This window comes from Esox lucius, chromosome 1 (assembly GCF_011004845.1).
Source record: "Esox lucius isolate fEsoLuc1 chromosome 1, fEsoLuc1.pri, whole genome shotgun sequence".
Lineage (NCBI taxonomy): Eukaryota > Metazoa > Chordata > Actinopteri > Esociformes > Esocidae > Esox > Esox lucius.
This window is the reverse complement of record NC_047569.1, coordinates 5,186,914-5,208,217: the sequence shown is the minus strand read 5'-3', so window position 1 is coordinate 5,208,217 and position 21,304 is coordinate 5,186,914. Positions and strand designations below refer to the sequence as shown.

The window sequence follows — 21,304 nt, the reverse complement described above, 5'->3', positions numbered from 1 at the left end:
TAATAAGAAGTATGTCTACTTATTGTGATTAGCATTTTTTTTGCAGTACACACACACCATAACACTGTCCTTTTTTATTCTCTCCATTTTCTCTCCTCTTCCATCCTTATTTCTCATTTACAGTACAGTCATTTGTATGCAACATTTTCTATAACACATAACTGAATTATTTGTGTCTCTCCTTTCTTCCAGAAGGTTGAAATGAATGAGAAGACAACAACTTTAACCGTTCTGTTCGTTCCGGAGTGTCAAGCACTCCAGCTCCCCAGGATGGATGTGGGTGCCTGCGGTCGATCATACTTGCGACTGTGGCTGCTGAATGTTGTGTTGTTTGTAATGGCTTCTCTGATACCAGGAAGCAGTGGCTGCCCCAAATCGTGTGCATGCTATGTTCCCACAGAAGTGCATTGTACATTCAGATATCTGACAGCAATACCGGGACAGATCCAGCCAGCTGTGGAAAGAATTAACCTAGGGTGAGAGTCAAACTGTCTCGTACTCTCAGTTTCTTCTGTTTTCTCCTCCCTCTCTCAGTTTGTTTTACCATCTTATAAATGTACCTTCATTATAAAGGAATATAGAACTTTTTATTATCCTGCCCTCAAAATCCTAAAATACACTATCTTAACAATAAAAAATAACATGCAGTACTGAAACAGACAAAATATTTCAAATGTTATCAATCACAAGTCACAGCTTGATTGTTTTAGGCTTTTAATCCTTTTGAATCCACAGCAACTGTACAATAGGCAATGATAAAAGTTCCATCCTTGTCATCCTGCTAAAAATCCATGATTGAGAGGAAATTATTGTTATGTATATTTAGGTATAACAGTATAACTGCACTGAGGGAGAATGACCTGTCTGGGCTGGAGAATCTGCAGCTGCTCATGTTGCACAGCAACACCATCCACAGCATAGCTGACAGAACATTTCAAGACCTCAAGTCCTTACAGGTATACAGCAATCTCACAAACACCTTTGGGTGTGTGCATTATAAAACAAAAGGAAATAAATTGAAATGGAAATGAGAATTTGTCAAATAGAAGCTCATTCACTGTGCAAAACATTTCCCATTTCCAACTGTAAACAGGACTAATGATTACATCTCTGTTGACTGATCCTAAATATGTGCATCATATGTTTCTTTGTTATGTTGTCTCATTGATTCAAACATGGTCATATCCATCTGCAAAACTCAACAAACAGTTTTGTGAGAAAACCTTTTAAAAATATTCCATTCATTACCTCCAAAATATCATTCTTTGACAAAAAATGCTTTTCCAAAGTATTAATTACAATAATATTCAGCCATGGCTTTATTAAAGGTACAGTTTGGAACATTTGCAATTAATAAAATACTTTTTTTAAACCTATTATTTTAGCTAAATGTGGAATGTTGTTTATCTGTGCATAATTAATAAGTAGAATCACTGTTATACCTCAGTTAGCCATGGAATTCCAAGTTGAAAGCAAGGAATTTTTATGATTTGACGTATTACACAATTTTAAGGGAGCATTTCTGTCTCAACAGTGTTTACAATTAGTGGACAAAAATCAAGGAATCTGCAGATGTTTATAGGTGCCAAAGTTTAAAGGAAGGCTTGGGTTTTTCCTTTTTTTAAATCTTAGAAAACAGCTGACCTCACAACACCTTACGCATGGCTGCATTTACAGAACCTTTTGTAGGGAACAAGTCACTCGTGGATCGGTGCTGTAGGATAACACTTTCTGTCAATTCAAATAATGTGTTTTTTGATTATGTGCTTTCAGGTGCTGAAGATGAGCTACAATAGATTGAAAGAGATAAAAAAGGACACCTTCCAAGGTTTAGAGGGAATAGTGCGACTCCACATGGACCACAACCGAATTGTGTTCATCAACCCAGAGGCGTTCCATGGTCTAACAGCATTACAACTGGTCCATCTAGAGGGGAATCTGCTCCAGCAGCTACACCCTGATAGCTTTGTCACACTGAGGCACAGCCAGGTGTTCAAGGTATCCTCAGTCCGGAACATCCACCTGTCTGACAATCTCCTCACCACTCTCCCCAAAGACATATTTAATGGCTGCTCCCAGCTGGAGAATGTCTATCTTCATGGCAACCCATGGTCCTGCGACTGTCGCATGAATTGGTTTACAAAGTGGGCAGAGATAAATTCGGGTAGGGATACATTCCTTTTCTGCATGCTACTTTCTGAATGTTTAACGAAACTGATCAGGCTTTTTGTTGCTGCCAATTTTTGACCATGTACATGGATCCAGCAGAGGGCAGTGCAAAATTGGCTTAGCACCACACAGGGTAGTCGGAAATATCCTACAGGGCTGCCTTGTCTCATTGTGTTCTAGTGATTTCATGTGGTAGATCGGGAGGTTGCAAGCTTAATCGTGGTTGTTGGCTCAGGAAATGCATTCACCTCGAGCATGTGTGCGTCATCAAAAGAAAACAATATTAACCAACAGGTCTGTTTTTGTGGATTGCCCATTATCGTTTTGAGTGTGAATTAGACTGTTTGAAAAGGATTGAAACCTAAGCAGCTGTATAGTTATTATTCAAATAACAGTTGAACAGACAAACATCTGTAGTAAGTCAAAGCACTGAGCTAGAAAACCTTGGTACAATATGGTTAAAGTATGAAATTAATGTGCTCAAGTTAACTTCCTTTCTTTCAAACCAAAAAAGTGTTCTGTTTTTAATGGACAATAAACTTGGTAGATTTGCTGGAATATATTAAAGCATTAATTTATTCCATGAAATGGTCATGGGACAGCTTTCAAAAGAAAAAAGATTTTTGTCCAAAGGTTGCTGATTTTTGGACAGGTTGCTGATATAAAAAAAATCCTCATTTCAATATTAATGTGAAGTACAATGAAATACCAAAAGAAATGACTAAATCCTATGTTGTTTATTCTATAATGAAATAAGCATATGTAAATACACTGCTCAAAAAAGTTAAGGGAACACGTAATCATCACAGTATAACACCAAGTCAATTAAACTTCAGGGATAGTAATCTGTCCAGTTAGGAAGCATAAGCGATTGTAAATCAATGTCACCTGTTTTGGTGCAAATGAAAGTGACAACAGGTGCACAGGAGAGGAAACACCAAGACAACCCCCTCAAAACGGAATGGTTTTGCAGGTGGTGGCCACAGACAATTGCTCTCTCCTTATCCTTCCTGACTGATTCTCCTCTACTTTTGCATTTTGCTAGTGTCCTTGACACTACTGGTAGCATGAGGTTGTACCTGCAGGCCATTCAGGATGGCACACCCATACGTGCCATCACAAGGTTTGCTGTGTCTCCCAGTACAGTCTCAAGAGCATGAAGGAGATACCAGAAGATGGGCTGATACACAAGGAGAGCTGGACAAGGCCATAGAAGGGCATCAACCCAGCAGCAGGATCAGTATCTGCGAGAAGGAACAAGAGGAGCACTGCCAGAGACCCAGAAAATAACCTCCAGCGGACTACTAGTGTGCATGTTTCTGACCAAACTGTCAGAAACAGACTCCATGAGGGTGGCATGAGGGTCCGACGTACTCTAGTGGGATCTGTGCTCACAGCCCAGCTCTGTGCAGCTCGGTTGGCATTCACCAGAGATCACCAGAATTGGCAGGTCCGCCATTGGCGCCCCTTTCTCTTCACAGATGAGAGCAGGTTCACACTGAGCACATGTCACAGACAAGAAAGAGTCTGGAGATCCTGTGGTGATTGTTATGCTGCCTGCAACATCAATCAGCATGACCAGTTTGGTGGTGGGTCAGTGATGGTCTGGAGAAGCATATCCTTGGAGAAAAAAACACTGCAAAAGGAGAAGATTGGAAAAATGCCCTCACATTCTCCAGACCTGAATCCAATTGAGAACCTCTGGGACGTTACGTATCGGTCCATCTGATGCCGCCAAATAGCACTACAGACTGTCCAGTACCTCACTGATGCTCTGATCCAGATCTGGGAGGCAATCCCCTAGGACAACCTCCACCGTCTCATCAGGAACATGCTCAGACATTGTCGTGAGTGCATACAGGCATGTGGGGGCCAAACACACTACTGAGTCACATTAAGTTGGAACAGCTTGTGACTTCAATTGTTTACTTTTATTTTTTGGTGTGAATTTGTATCCAGCCCTCAATCAGTTAGTGATTTTGATTTCCATTGACCGTTGTTACGCCATTTTGTTCTCAACGAATTACACAATGTACAGTAAAGATTTTGATCTTTAAAATATTTCCTTAATCGAGACTCGATGTGATTTAAGTGTTCCCTTAGTTTTTTGAACAGTATAGATTTAAATTCTTATACTATTTATACCTTGGTTAAAAGTCCATTATAACCAATATTAGCTGGAATTTACCTTTATTTGCAAACTTTTCTGATTCAACAGTGTAATGAATACTTTGTACACACTACCATTCAAAAGCTTGGGGTCACTTAGAAATGTCCTTGTTTTTTAAAGAAAAGCAAATTTCTGTCCATTTAAATAACAGCACACTGATAAGAAAAACAGTGTAGACATTGTTAATGTTGTAAATGATTATTGTAGCTGGAAACAGATGATTTTTTAATGAAATATCTACACAGGTCGTACAGAGGCCCATTATCAGAAACCATCAGTACTGTGTTTGCTAATCCAAGTTTATAATTTGAAAAGGCTAATTGATCATTAGAAAACCATGCCATTATGTTAGCCCAGCAGAAAACTGCTGTGCTGATTAAAGTATCATTAACTAGTTGTGCATTTGGGGCATCAATGATTATGAGTTTGATTACAGGCTCATTCTTTACACTAGTTGAATATTTTGAGCGTCAATAATTATGGGTTCGAATACAGGCTCAAAATGTCCAAAAACAAATAACTTTCTTCTGAAAGTAATTTGAGTTCTGAGAAATGAAGTCAATTCCAATGCAAGAAATTGCCAAGAAACAGAAGATGTCATACGCTGTGTACTGCTCCCTTCACAGAACACTGCAAACTGTCTCTAACCAGAATAGAAAGCAGAGTGGGGGGCCCCGTTGCACAACTGAGCAAGAGGAAAAATACATTAGAGTATCTAGTTTGAGAAACAGATGTCTCAAAGATCCTTAACTGACAGCTTCATTAAAATATTACCAGCAAAACACCAGTCTCAGCATCAATAGTGAAGAGATAACTCTGGGACGCTGGCCTTCTAGGTATAGTTGCAAAGAAAAAGCCATATCTCAGACTGACCAATAAAAAGAAAAGATTAATATGAGCAAAAGAAGATTGGAAAAATGCATCATGGACAGATGAAGTTTGAGGTGTTCAGATTATGAAGAAAAAAATGCTGGAGGACTGCTTGACACCTTCTGTAAAGCATGGTGGAAGGCAATGTGATGGTCTAGGTGCTTTGGTGGTGGTAAAGATGGGAGATTGTACAGGGTAAAAGTGATCTTGAAGAAGGAAGGCTATCACTCCATTTTGCAAACACAATGCCATACACTGTGGATGGCGCTTAATTGGAGCCGATTTCCTCCTATAGCAGGACAATGACCCACAGCACAGCTCCAAACTATGCAATAACTATTTAGGGAAGAAGCAGTCAGCTGGTATTCTGTCTATAATGGAGTGGTCAGCACAGTCACCGGATCTCAACTTATTGAGCTGTTGTGGAAGGATTTGCCCATCAAGCCAATCCAACATGTGGGAGGTGCTTCCTGAAACATGGGGTGAAATCTCTTCAGATTACCTCAAGAAATTCACAACTACAATGCCAAAGGTCCATAATTTCTGCAAATTGAGTTTTCTTAGACAAAAGCACATTTTTAAGGATACAATTATTATTTCAATTAAAAATACTTTTTTCTAACCCTGTCAAAGACATTTCCTATTAATTTTGTTGTATTTCCTATTCAAACTAATTTCATATGTTTTCATGGAATACAAGAACATTTCAAAGTCATCCCAAACATAAGGGAACACATTAAAGATTTTATATTATCCCATAGAAATGGAGGTGCAGATTCTGCAATAATAAACTTCTTGTTTTACAGGTGTGATGAAATGCAAGCGTGACAGGAAGTATGTCAGAGGTCAGATTTGCCCAGTCTGTGAGACCCCCGTCCACTCTCAAGGTCAAAGCCTCAATCACCTTCCCCACGATTCCTTCATATGTTCCAAGCCCTGGATCCACCCCCATCTGAAGGACAGAAACATTAGTTTGGATGAGGGTGATTACACCCTAGTCTCTCCCAAGGACTTTATAGCCCCAATCGGATCTCTGCAGATGAACATCACAGACCAGTTCCATAATGATGCTAGTCTTACCTGCACAGTCCAAAGACCATCTGGCATGGAGAACCTGACTCTAACCCAAGTGGAGGAGGGGGAGAATAATGTGACCCTGCTCACTGCCAGCATCTCCACATGGCTGGTCTGTAATATTGACTATGAACACATCCAGCAGCTTTGGCGCATCCTGGCTACATATAGTGACATGCCTATGAGGCTGGAAAGAGGGTTGATGCTTTCCATGACCCCGGTCATGATCTACAAGTACAGCCAGATTAAACCAGAGGAGGGACAAGATGAAATCCACACAGATATTGAGGCAGAGATTAAGGCCTCGCCTGCATGGTTGATGCAGGGAGAAGTAAACTTCCAACTGGATCGGACTACCACCACATTTTCCACTTTGCACGTCAAGTATAGATCATTGGTCAACCTACGCATAGAGAACAAGGTGTCGCAGTCAAGAGATCGCTACAGCTGGACCATCATCAATCGTGACAACCAGACCAAGACTGAGCAGTCTGTCCTTATAGGTGGGCATAGGAGTATGCATTTTTTAGTGGATAGCTAAAAAAAATTTTGGCAAATGGATAAATATACAGTGGAAAATAATTTGACAGCTATTAGTAAGGTTCATTATTACAAGCAGTTAATCAAAATCTTTGTTGTTATTTGTCCAGGTGGGGTGGCAGAGCTGAACTGTCAGACGTTTGGAGAGCCAAAGCCCTCTGTGGAGTGGATCCTATCAGATAACAGCAAGGTGCGGGCACCCTACTCAAGCGAGGACCACAGGATAGTGATCACAGCTGATGGGAGGCTGACCTTGAGAGGAGCAGACACCTCAGACAGTGGGCTCTACCACTGCATTGCCACTAACTACCTGGATGCAGATGTGTTGAGCTTTAGGGTCACCGTACTTTCTGCTGATGTGGAGGAAGGTGAGGTCAATGGGGTCCGGCTCTCACGGCCTCTGGGCCAAAGCTTGGTTCTTGACTGTGGGTCCACAGGTAGCCCTGAGGCCTCTGTACAGTGGATTCTCCCAGACCACACAGTGCTGGATAAATCCTATGGGAACCGGAAGCTCTATAGTAACGGGACTCTATCAATAAAAGAACTGACTTCCAGAGACTGGGGGTTTTATCGGTGTCTTTCTGCTAACCACATGGGGGTGGACCTGTTGACATCCCTGGTAACTGTCACTGGGGAGTGGTCAGGGAGGGTGACAAGGGTGGATAGCGAGGGGTCAGGAGCACAGGCTTTGGTTGAGATTGACAAAGGCATACAGGATGCGGAGGATTCCACCAGTAAGATCCCTTCATCAAGTCCCTCTGACAGAACGAGCCAGGAGTCCCGGACCATCACGTCAGATAGGCCCTATCCCAGACTCAGATCCACCTCTCAGGTTAGAGGACTAGGGAGCTCAGGCGGAAGGAAGAGGGGTCCAGCCAGCAGCAGGCGCATATGGAGTAACAGGAGAGTCTTTGACAAAACATCCAGGAAAGTAGATCCCCTGAAATTTGCAGAGTTCATTAAAAAGGTCCAAGGTGTTTCAATTACAAAGACCGAGAGTGAGAGAGAAAAGGATAGAGATTCAGAGACTGAATTTTCTGGGGACATTGATCCTGGTTCCGGAGAGGGTCTGTCTCATGAAGGTCTGTCTCATGTTTTACCAAGTCGTGTCATGACCACCCTTGGTAGTCCCGAAAAAACTAGGAATACAGTAGCTGCAAGCATAGAGAACAATGATAATCAGAATCAGGTAATGGCAATGAAAGAGGACAGTGAAACTAATTTCATTACTAATACCACTGATATCCCAAATGACAATCGGAGTAGTTTTACTGCCACAACAGAAAACACATACACTGCGACCTACACCCAGGTTACACCCATTGAGGCCACATTCACCCAAAGCACAGGAAGTGAAACTCAGAGCGAAACAGTCACAACATACAGCCCAAGTGTCAGTGTGTCCAGTGAGACGTACCCCCTACAGAGTGACACCAAAGCACCTCTGAAGCGTCCCGTGACTCTACGCCTTATCGTGACGGACACCACAGAAGAGACTCAGCTCCTGTTCTCTGGAGAAACACCTGAAGAACCAGAGATGTCCACTCGGGCGGCGGTACAACACTTTACAGACCCCAACATTACCCCCATGATGGACAGTCCAAGATCACCCCCCAGACACACTGAGATTCACACAGCTACTGATTTGGACAGCAAGACCACCTTCACTGCAGTCACCACCACAGAGAGAGAGCATGATGAAATCACCTTCCACACCACCCAAAGAATCAAGTCCCCTCGATTGCCTGCAGGATCCACCATCATCTCACGCCAGCAGATCCACATCATTCCACCTAAGAAGGGTCGAGGAGGAGGGGGTAGGAGGAGGAACTTCCATAGCAGGAGGAGATTAGTCAAACCCAACCGGATCACAGACATCCAGTCCATACTTAACAAACTCAAGCAGCCCACAATAAAGAAGCAAGGCAATGCCACTGTGCCCTACACTATGGAACTGACTACAGGTATGCTGTGTGTTGTAATTATTACTATAATATATTTTATCTTTGATATTGACCTCACCTTTGTTAGCAAAAGCATTGAGATGTTTTGAATAGCCAAGTGTGTGATGTATGAAGGTTGATGATAACGATGATGATGACTATGATGGAGGCAAGCTAAGATGATGATTCAGACAACGCTGATAACAATCATTGTTATGTTTTTCATTTCAGACTGTGACTGCGATGAGGACGTGAAGAAGAGGACAGGTGGTCCGCTTGTCGTCACATCAACAACCTCCCCTGAAACTTCGAACATTCCCAGCTCCTATCTTCGAAAAACTGAAAAACCCATGGTTACAACACTGGACACCAGAACCATCCAACACACTTCCACCCAGACTCCATCCAGAAGTGAGGTATCCAGTGGCTACATGACCTCCGCTGATACCCTTGTCTCTGACACAACACTGGACCCTATGACAAGCACAACAGATAAACTAATAACCTCTACAATTACAACTACGACAGTTTCCAAGGTCATCCATGGGAAGATCGACTGGAGAAGGTTGTTTGGGAACAGCGAGAAGCAGAAAGAGATACTTAACAGGCTGCGTAAGCCAGCGAGGCCCTCTACTACCACAAAAGACTCAACAACAGTCAAACCCATGACCACAATCACACTGCCCACTCAGTGGTCTCTGGCTGAACCAATGAAGGAGTTACCGTCTAATCCAAGTAAACACAAAGAGACCCCAGAGAGCTCATTGGACGATGATTACAGAGATTCTTCCGCTGACTCTGAACCCTCAACTACACCCTCGCCTAGCACTAGCCGTGAAACTACAACCCCAGCCTATGACTACAGGTCCTCCATAACCACAGAGTCTTCTTCAGCCACCCAGACCATTGCCTCTCCGCCCACAGATAAACCAGCCTCAAGAGATGACACAGACGAGGCCTCGTCCTCTGGAAATGAATCTGGATGGTCAGGAGGTTACCCATCCCGTCGATTCGGGGGAAAACGGAGACCAAATGGACGGTCAGGGTTCAGAGGCAGGAGGCCTTTTAGGGGCAGGAGGCCTTTCATAAAAAACATAACAACTACTGCAGCCCCGAGTACCACCATGGAAACAACAGAGCCTTCAACAACCATGGAGACTACCATGGAAAAAACCATGGAGACCACTACATATCCCACAAGGACTGTCTCCATCTCCAAGCCCCTGTACACACCCTCAAGAGAATCAGAAAGGTCTTCAGTGACTGTTTCCACTGACAAGACTGCTGAAGTACAAACCAACTCAGACTTATACGAAGAGGACAACTGGACAGACGACTTGGAGTCCACCACTAGCCACCCTCAAACCTACACTTTCACCGCAAGACCCAGAATGACCTCCACCCAATCTTATTCAACCACAACTGGAACTACCACCACGTCAACACCTTACACTATATTGTCATCCCACACCAAGATTAACACTGACTCAATTACAGTGAACACTAACATTAGGCTCCCGTCTGGGAAAGATAGCCGGTACCACATCACACAAAGACCCATGGTCAGGAGACTCAGGCCCACTGTATCCAGTAAGAGGGACAGACTAGGCCTTGACAAGACCTTCACCTTTGACACACTTACCGTTCTGGAAGCAGAGCAGGGGCACACTAATGCGCCATACACCAGCAAAGACATAGACAATGCCATCTCCAAAGCCTATACTCACTTCACTGGTTATGATACAACAACTGACAACATTGTGGGCTTTCAGCCATCCACCAAAGACATGCCAACCAAGCCCAGGATCGTGGGCGGCAATGCAGCTAGCTACACTGTCCTGTCTAACTCAGATGCCTTCCTGCCTTGTGAAGCCATAGCCAACCCTGAACCCATTGTCAGCTGGAAACGCTTCTCTTCAAGCACAGGTATAGCAAATTATGTGATGCAGTGTACAGTATTCACAAAACTACTTGGAAATAATTAGATATTCATTTGCTATATCATCTTGATCCCCAAATCTGTACCCCCTCTTATCTCTCACTCACTATAACTTATTCTCTTGTCCACCCTCCCATTTCCCCCCTTTCAGGAAGCACAATGACCATCAAGGGTAAGATGGGCAAGTTTGAGTTGTTCCAGAATGGCACTCTGTCCATCCAGAATGCCAACATTAAAGACCGTGGACAGTACCTCTGCCTGGCTGAGAATGACCAAGGGTCGGACAAACTTTTGGTCACCCTGTCTGTGGTGGCCTACCCATCACGCATCTTGGAGCCCAAGGTACGAGATATCAAGTCGCACGCTGGGAAAACCGTGGAGATGAATTGCAAGGTAGAGGGACGTCCCACTCCTCTAGTCTCCTGGATTCTGGCTAATCGCACCCAGGTCAGGGGCCACAACTACAACCCCAGAGTTTCAGTGACCCCCGAGGGCACTCTTGTCATCAAGCAGGTGTCTGTGTATGACCGTGGCCACTACAAGTGCATTGCCAGTAACCCAGCTGGAGCCGACACTTCCACTGTCAGACTTCAGGTTGTGGCAGAACCCCCTGGAATCCTGGAGGTCAAAAGGCAACAGGTGAAGGCTGGTGTGGGTCAGAGTATCTGGTTTTCTTGTACAGCCCAGGGTAACCCCCAGCCCACTGTATACTGGGTCCTGTATGATGGGACTGCGGTGCAGCACCTTAAGCCTTCTTTGGATCCCAGAGTGTCTGTGTACACGAACGGGACACTCCACCTTATAGATATAGCCACCACAGACAGTGGGAAGTACGAGTGCATTGCCACCAGCTCTACAGGGTCAGAGCGAAGGGTGGTGACACTAACAGTGGAAAAGAGGGAGATGGCTCCTCAGATTGTGATGGCATCACACCGCAGAACAGAGCTGTCATATGGGGAACAGTTGTGGCTGAACTGCTCGGCTACAGGTGACCCCAAACCCAGAATAATCTGGAGGCTCCCTTCCAAGGCCGTGGTGGACCAGTGGCACAGGTAATGTAGACAAAATTCTATAATGCACACTTAATCATACAGACATAATCATACACAGGCAAAACATTCATATAATAATTAGTGCTGTCAAACAATTATTTATTATGATTATAATCTTCTGTAGTTAATCGCAATTCATCACAATATAAGAATATTTTTACATTTAGCCCTAAATACCCACTTTTATGTTTAATACAGAGTTTGTATACTATGGACAGTGCTTAATTTGAATTTAATATGTGCAGGAACTATCTTTTCCCAAGGCATTCTATTAGTCTAGGGTGTCATGGTCCTTAAAAGGCCACAACAACTTATAGCAGCTGTTTATATTAAAATAGACGATTGCTGGTCTACGATCCCATAGTTATACTATCTCTAACTTCTGTGCTCTTAATTATGGCACCAAGTACAATAACTGCTCTGTTGGGCATTTGTATGAAAACAAATATCAACCATTACCTGAAGAGCTGCTGGCAGTGCAGGCATTTCAACCAACACTGAATCACACCTAAGCCCTTTAAGGAATTGTCCCTTGATGTTTAGTTTGAAATCTGTTTAGAATGGGGTTCAGGGGGGGCTTATAAAAAGTACCTTGCGGGAGCTACCTCTGTCCTTATTGTTTGAATAGTTTTTTAAGGGAGATGGTGATGAGGGACGCAAGGAAAAACATTTCAATTTCAGACAGCTTTGAACAGTGTATCCATTGTGCTAATGGACACATTGTCTACTAGCACGCTGTAGGTAGGATTCATTGACTACTGACAAGTAAACACAATTTACCACATGAATGCCTACTATGTAAAATGGTCCAGACATATCAAGTGCCAATACTAGTATGCAGTTGCAAAAACAAGTGCCAGTCTCAGTATTTCAGACAGCTCTCGCTCAAGTAGAACACTGACTCAGTAAAAATATTGAAATGGAAATACAGTATGTTGCTTGGATAAGTTTATCCACTGTCCTGTAGAAGCTTAAAGTTTAAATACTGCAGTTGAAACTGCCTTAAAGAGGACATAATTACCTTAACATTCAAGGGAAGTTGGGGAGAAATTAATATAAGTGAGTGGATTAGGAAAAGGTTACAAAACAATAAAAGGGTACAACAGTGGAAATCCCAGTGGGCACAGTTGGATATGTAATCAAGAATTGGAAGCAGCATCAAATCACCCCTGCCAAGAAAAGACTGTCCCTCAAAACTCAGGACTATTTAATCACTTTTAAGTTGCTACAGAGTTCATTAGCCGGGAGTGGAGTAATGGTGCCCCAATCAATCATATAAAGAGCTCTGCCAAGAACTGTATTGGAGGGTGGAAAGAAAGAAACTGTTACTCAAAACGTACCATCTGAAATCATGAATGACCCAGCTGCAATGTGGGAAAAGTTGTTGTGGTCAGATGAGACAAAGTCAAAGCTTTTTGGCCAAAACCAATGCACTACATGTGTCGCAAACCTAACACTGCGCATGCCTCAACACACACCATATAGCATAGCATGGTAATGGCAGAATTATTATTATATCTTATAAGCAGGTATTGGTTTCATGTTAAATTGAAGGGGAACATTTGTGCACAATTGGGGGAATAACTGCGAGAAAACCTGCATTAGTTCCCTAAAATAAAATGTAAAATATTCTTGAAAACAATGATCCCAGATACAAGACCAGTAATAATGGAGTTGCTCAAGAAAAGTGAACGTCAAAAAGGTGAATGTCCTACAGTGGATTGGTCAATCCTACTGAGATTCTGTGGCACTATTTAAAAATTGCAGTCCAAAAGTATCATTCAAAAAACAACCAAGAACAAATCTTTCAAGAAGAATGGTCCACAATCCTGCAGATACTGTGTGCAAAGCTGGAACATATGTAGTTAACAAAAGACTTAAAGCTCTTTGCAGTGAAAGGTGGCTTGACCAAATATTAATATGTAGGGCTTGAATACTTATGCAAGGAACATCTTTCTTTTTGGAGCACAAATATTTCCGAAAATAAAACAATTTATTTAGTGTCAGTGTTTAAATATATATTATGAAACAGAAAAAAATGCAGTCTACCATTGTAATTCGGTAAAATTGGAGAACTGGTGAGGGGGTTGAATACTTTTTCAAGGCACTGCATATGGTATTTAAGCTAATATAACTAAAAAATAACTACAATTTAAATGCAACAACTTAAATATTACACCACACCAAAAGAGGCCTCATTAGCCTGCTTCCAACACATTATTTAGATGTTTTTTTTTCATTCAGAGAGCTAAGACAAGTGACCTCCAGAGAGGTATTGTGCCTTTTTAGTACAACATTTAGTTGGTCACCATATATGTACTGAGCACCTAAAACCCTGGAATAAAAAAAAAGTTCTAAAATGTTGATTGGTAACAGAGCTGTAAGATAAAATAAAGCCAGTCTTGGAATTTTTGCTGCGCAGATTGACACAAACGTCCTGCAGAATGTAAAGAAATATTGGGATAACTGTTGTGTTTATAGTCAGAAAAAACCTCTGCTATCAGGTTTCTATTTTCCCCTCATTTTCAGCTCCCTGCATTGACCCTTGGGGGCTAGGTAGAGAATAATGGTGTTAGTGTTTTATCACTGGATAAGTCAATACCCATGTGTTTAAAATTAGAGGTGAAGCTGGGTAAGATATTTGAGCTACTCAAGTGTGTGGATTTTAGGTCAAACAGGTCTAATATCCTAATGGAAACAAAAGGTGTTATCATGATTATTGAAAACTCAGCATCCCTTCAGCATCCCCTGACAAGATTCTGGAAGTCTGTTCAACACTCATTAATTGACCATTTGCTGTACAGTGGTTCTTAGCTATAACATTTTGCAGATAATTGCCCTGTATAACTTGACAAGATTAACTCAGAGTAGGCTGGGGCGACATATAGGCTGATGGTTAGAGCATCTGACCAATAATTAAAGGTTGCTTAACCAAATGCAAATGTTTTTCTGTCCCTGAGTAAGGGAGGTAAAACTAAGTGCTTCCATGTTGTTGTTGTATAACAGAATGGTTTCCCAGTCAACGTACAAGGTAAAATAAGGTTAACAAATTAAGACTGGTTATCAACATGAAGTTTCATTTTATTTGCCCAAGGACTGAGTCAATTATTAGGAGCACGAGTACACCAAGAATATTGGCAATCTGACTGAGGACTTAATAATGCTCGTAATAATTTAGTTGGACATTCTGCCATGCATTCTCTCAGCATGCAACTAATGAAAATGTATTGCTTAAGTATTCTGGAATTCTCTTTGGAACAGAATCCTAAATAACAGATTGATTGATATAAAATAGAACACTTTATTAGTTATTGGAACTGGATGAGTTAGTTATTGGAACTGTACTACATTGGAATGTAGTGTTTATTGGTTTGATTCATTGGTGAGTTTAAACAATACTAATTTTTTCCTAGCTGTGTTATGTAAATAAGAATATTGAGTGGAATGATTTTCAACCTTTCCTGTGTTACCTGTCCGCCTGAAACTGTTATGATGGCTGGCTAGACAACGTTGGTGCAATATTTCCTTAGAAGTGTTTTATTATTTTCAGCATCTGTTGTAGGAACAAGCCCTTATTGTAAGTAATTGTCAAGGGCCTTGAAAAAAGACAGACCAAGGGGAAATACCCTTATGCTGATCTGCAGGAAGTCTGTTTGACATTGTTGGAATTGTGTGGTCAACATATGCTTTATGGAGATTGAAAGAAATACCAAGCAGGAGCACATGTTAGGTCTACATGAAGAAAACCCATTATATTCTGTACATTATGTGATGACATTATTGCCAATGTCACTGGAGAATTACAATTAAAACATTAAATATTTTCCAGAAATCTTGGTTACAGTACTTCTACATATTAGTTTGCTCGTTAGTTTGCTTATTTGTTGTTCTCTTGTAATTATGACATGTAACCTAATTCTAATTACATTTCTCTTTACCCAGGATGGGAAGCCGTATCCAGGTCCTGGAAAATGGCACTCTTACAATTGACTCTGTAAGTGACAAGGATGCCGGTGACTACCTCTGTGTCGCACGTAGCAAGGTAGGGGATGACCTCCAGCTGATGAAGGTCACGGTGTCCATGAAGCCAGCCAAGATCGAGCCCAAGACATATGGCAAGAAGCAGGTCCCCTATGGCAATGACTTGAAAGTGGACTGCAAGGCGTCCGGGGCCCCGGAGCCAGAGATTTCTTGGGGCCTGCCAGACGGAACCGTGGTAAACAGCGCCCTGCAGTCAGATAGTAGCAGTGGAGGTGGTCGCGCAAGGCGTTACATTCTGTTTGACAATGGCACGCTCTATCTGAACCAGGTGTGCCAACTTACATTTTATTTTTTCATGTTGGATATATTAATTGGCTAACGCAATGGGGCTGGACACATTCCTTTTTGTACTTCTCTGACTCTGTTGTTGCTGCTCTGTCCATGCATAGGTGGGCATGGCGGAGGAGGGCGATTACACCTGCTACGCCAAAAACCAGCTGGGAAAGGACGAAATGCATGTCCACATCACAGTGGTAACAGCCCCGCCACGGATAAGGATGCCTAGCCGGACATACGCCTCAGTAAAGCCTGGAAGGAATGTCCGCTTTGACTGTGAGGCCATAGGGGAGCCAAAGCCCAAAATCTTGTGGATGCTGCCCAACAATGACATGATTGCAGCTTCCAATGAGCGCTACCTGATGCACGTCAATGGGTCTTTAGATATCAGGGGCGTGAAGCTTGTAGATGCCGGGGAGTATGTGTGCATGGCTCGCAACACTGCCGGGGATGATAGCAAGGTTTACAAGCTGGATATCGACGGCAACCCTCCAGTGATCAATGGTTACTACCAGAACAGGACAGTAGTAAAAGACACAGCTGCCAAGTACACAAGGAAATTCATTGACTGCAAGGCCGCTGGAGACCCGGCCCCGAAAATCACATGGATCATGCCGGATAACATATTTCTGAACGCTCCGTACTTCGGCAGCCGGATCAATGTCCATCCCAATGGAACCCTGGAGATCCGTAATGTCCGTCCTACAGATACAGCAGAGTTCATCTGCATGGCGCGGAACGACGGCGGGGAGGCAGTTATGGTGGTGCAGCTGGAGGTCACTGACATGCTACGACGTCCTATCTTCAAAAACCCTTTTAACGAGAGGGTGGTGACCCGAATGGGGAAGACCACAGTCCTGAACTGTTCAGCAGATGGTCACCCCACACCAGAGATCATCTGGCTGTTGCCCAATGGAACCCGGTTCACAGGCAGCCCAGACAGAGGCTCCCGTCATCACCTAGGTAATGACGGCACCTTTGTTATCTACAACCCCAGCAAGGACGATGCTGGGAAATACCGGTGCGCTGCTAAGAACACTATGGGTTACATTGAGAAGCTGATAATTCTGGAGGTGGGCCAGAAACCTTTAATCCTTACCCGGCCAAGGGGGGTGATACGCAGTGTATCTGGGGACCCCTTGTTCCTACATTGCCTGGCTGATGGCAGCCCTAGACCCAGTGTCTACTGGACTGTCCCTGGAGGTCACACCCTGTCTAGGCCTCAGGTCCAAGGACGCCACCAGCTGATGGAGAATGGGACACTGGTTGTGAAGGATACAACCCTGCACGACCGAGGGAACTATGTGTGCCGGGCACGGAACGATGCTGGTGAGGCAGTTCTCACCGTGCCCGTCATCATCATCGCTTATGCTCCCCGGATTACCACAGGACCCCCAGCCACAGCAAGGGGAATTGCTGGGGCACCCATCCAGCTTAATTGTGCCGCCATTGGGATCCCAAAGCCAGAGATTACCTGGGAGCTGCCAGATCACTCTGTGATTTCCACAGCAGGGAAAGGGCGGCCCAAAGGCAGTGAGCTGCTTCACCCTCAGGGTACGTTGATCATCCAGAGACCCACGACCTCAGATACTGGCACATACAAATGTCTGGCCAAAAACCACCTGGGCACAGATTCAAGGGTGACATATGTACATGTGCTGTGAGGAGCAGCAGTGACTGAAGGGGAAATGAAAACCCCTAGAACATAAACTTTAAACAGACACAATAATGCTCTATATTGTAAAATGTCAGGACTGTTTTTTACATGTGAACTTGAGGAGAGTGTTTTGTAGAATTATTGACTACTATGCAGTTCACATCAAACAGCCAAGCAGCAGAACAGGAATAATGAAAGAAAGATTAGCCAAATAAGGAGGAAAAGAGAAGAGGAACACTTCAGCAGAAGGAGCTGTTCTATGCTAGGAAGCCGGGACTAGCGAGGTGTTATTCTTCATTTAACATTGGAGTTAGCCGTCTGGAAACCCATGACTGGTTTTCATTTGGGGTGTTTTTAAAAAAGAGCGGAAAGAGTGGGTCTTGCAGCGAGAGTATTTTCACTGAACACTGCATGCGAATGGAGATACTTTTAGAGCCTATGGGATAGGAGGAAGGAAGAAAAACTCATGTTGTTCCCTGTGGACACATCCTAAATGTGTATTTCAAATTTCTGTTGTTTTGTGATGGATTTTCTGCAATGACAGATATTTTTAATATCATGCTTCTTGACAAATTGTACTAATATCTGACATAATACAACCCTTATTTGACTAAATAAATTCTTTATTTACAAACAGCACGTCTGAAAAGTAATTGGCTAAATATTTTTTTCATGTATACTCCCACTTCTATAGATGTAAAACTAAAACATACACATAAGTAGCATTTTATAACTCTCTCAAATACATAATGCATTATTGGTTTTATGTAACATAATTGTTTTACCGTTTGTAGGTAATATGTACTTTATTTAGATGAATAGGTATGCATTTGTAAATTAATGGTACACAGGGGATATTAAACCAGAGATGGAATGTGTTTCTTGTTCTACATTTGGATGGGTTGGAATTTGATCAATGTGAAGCTGTTTGGGCACACAAAATGAGGAGCAAATTAATTTCTTCGGTGTCATGTCCAAAGGAGCAATTTTGTGTACATTAACAATATTGCTCCCAGAAGTCTTCGGAGGGTCTAAAGTTCTTCATGTTTTGAATGCTTACTTGACACATTAAGACCACCTCAGTACCCTACAGAAGAAGGCGAGTTTGAACACAAAGAGGCAGGACGTGAAAGGAAGGGATTTATTGAGGTTTCTGGTTTTCCAAGTTGTTTTCCAAGTTACTATAGGCAGACATTTGGCAAAACGTTTTTATTTAATTTCAAGTCAGTTCTAGATTTTCATTTTTCCAACCAATATACACAATGTATATACTAGATAAATGCTGTGCACTTAATATTTGAAAGCATGAGATTTGAAATTTCTTGACATGCCTGCCCACTGATATATTTTTTGTTCCTTTTTGGCGGCGTGCTGATACAGCTTTTTTTGTTTCAATTTAATTGAATTCAAAGCAAGAAAATATACTATTTTATTTCATACCTTCAATAGGCAAAATGTTTTTTTAAATGCTGAGCATCTGATTTTCTTGCCAGCCAATAGTGTATCGGAAATGCTTCACTATTTCTTTGTCGTATAAATGTAATAATAAATAAATCAATAATATAGTGGTACTTGTTTGGGTGTATTTTGGCTAATAGACTGTAGACAGATCTGTATAATATTTGAAATAATGATTACTTTGTATGTTACTCAATTTTTCAAAAAGGAAGGTGGGTGTAGTCCGTGAGTGGTGGAAATTAACCTGTTCGCTTAGTCCATAGCGAAAAAGGTTACTTTTGGACCCCTAATTTTTGTTATTTAATATCTTCACAGAAAATTCTGTGTTCACATTTTGTTCCTCTTTTAGATGGCATTTAATCAGGCAAACTTTTAGCAAACAATGCAGCTTCAGACTCATCAGCCTTGTTTGTCCATTCCCATACCCCTGAACCAGCCCTACTCCCAACTGAAAGAGGTGAGCATCATTGTGCTGAATGTCATGTCAGTTGAAATAATTGCAGGGGTTCTGTGGGATAAAAATGAATAAATATTAAGTCCTTTTCAATAAGAATTCAAACCTTCTATATCATTCTATAGATGGTAATGTTAATTGATTTAATTGAAGAGGTTAATGAATATTTAAGTTTTTTAAGTTTATTTATTTTAAGTGATTCTTATAGAGGGTATCAGAATACCACTTATAAGAGCTCATGGTGTCTTCGGCTTTAGCGATAGCATGCTGGCAACAGCCCGTGACTCGTGTGCATGCTAATATAATGTAGCAATTGTTGGGACAGTGTCACAAACCTGTGACCTTCGGCTCCCCAGGCGGGTGCACTATCCACTGTCCCAAATAGGGATATCCAATCCTAGCGTGTCCTCACGCTTCACTATACCAAGTCCTTCACGGAGACACACCACTCCGATGGCCATTACATACGTCGCTCTTTATAAAGTACATACTAAGTGCTACATTACGGCCATTTGGAATGGGATTAGGCCATGTTTGGGGTTTAGAATGGAATTAGGCCATGAATATGTTTAAAAAAAAATAGCCTATTGCATTAGATAGAGCTTGATTAATTATCAGAAGTATATAATATCGCTGGTAATGTATTCTACTACTACTTATGCATCAATAGGAATATGTGAAATTCAAAGAAGTAATGAAATTGTATCCAACCAATGGTGTGGACTTCAGACAATCAAACACATGATTGGTTAACTGGGAATATAAAGCATAGTTGGAAAAATCCATTCTAATTGTTTGAAATAAAAATGGAACGCAGGAGAAAACAAGCATTCAGAGCTGAAGAAGTCAATGTTCATCTTGACGAGGTAGAGGCACCAGCACCCATCCATCAAAGACAGTAGCTTACCAGTAGCGTTAATGTTGGAAAGAAATCTTAATTATTTATTGTTTTACTTACGTTTTTCTTTTCCCTCTGTTGACAATTGCAATCAATTACATTCACATCCACACACACACTAATATAATTTGTCTAAATTAATTGGTCTAAATTAAAACTGCATTGATAATTTTTCTATTGCTTTAATATGAACTATTTGCGATCACTCCTCGCATGTTGAGGGAGGCGCTATTTCACAGAAACAACAAGGTGCCTGTTATGATGGACTCAAGTGGTCCGGATCACTCGTTAACTAACGAGCAATGTTACGTGCCACTTTGTAACAAAGCTATCGGGAAACACACTGATAAAATAAACAAGCACTTACGTGCATCTCACGATCTTCTTAGTCCTTTGGGAGACCGGGCCCTAGTCTTTAAATGCTGTCACTACAGCGAAAATCTGAAGAGAATTTCAGAACAGACAATTAAAAAAATTGAGATTCCAGTGAAATTCTGGAACACTAGAAATTCTTTACAAAAGTAAACACTGTTCCCAGCTTTGCAAATCTGATCTCTCCCTTCTGTCACCAGTCTAGTGAAGTGATAACCTTCCAGATTAATATGACCACACATCAGTCCCCTGGTTAGTTAGCCTGTAAACATGTCACTCTCTCCATTTAAACAGGACAGGATTCATTTAAAATAAAGGTCTCTAACTATTTAACTTGGGTGTTAGAATGAGTTGGTAAAATATAATACATCTAAAGTGATTTTCTTCCAAA

General features: G+C 42.0%; 2 protein-coding genes across 2 annotated transcripts; both read left to right on the top strand.

The window, feature by feature from the left end:
• Positions 1-1,968: 1,968 nt before the first annotated feature.
• On the top strand, positions 1,969-7,825 carry LOC109615691 (immunoglobulin superfamily member 10-like). Its single transcript, XM_020045844.2, has 4 exons — positions 1,969-1,998; positions 6,016-6,786; positions 6,934-7,719; positions 7,815-7,825. The coding sequence occupies exons 2-4, from the start codon at positions 6,021-6,023 to the stop codon at positions 7,823-7,825; spliced, it is 1,563 nt and encodes a 520-aa protein (XP_019901403.2). The 5' UTR covers positions 1,969-1,998; positions 6,016-6,020.
• On the top strand, positions 7,768-19,136 carry igsf10 (immunoglobulin superfamily, member 10). Its single transcript, XM_020043248.3, has 5 exons — positions 7,768-8,787; positions 8,998-10,692; positions 10,857-11,757; positions 15,700-16,066; positions 16,188-19,136. Exons 1-5 carry the CDS (start codon positions 7,935-7,937, stop codon positions 17,736-17,738), a joined length of 5,367 nt encoding a protein of 1,788 aa, XP_019898807.2. The 5' UTR covers positions 7,768-7,934; the 3' UTR covers positions 17,739-19,136.
• Positions 19,137-21,304: the final 2,168 nt, after the last annotated feature.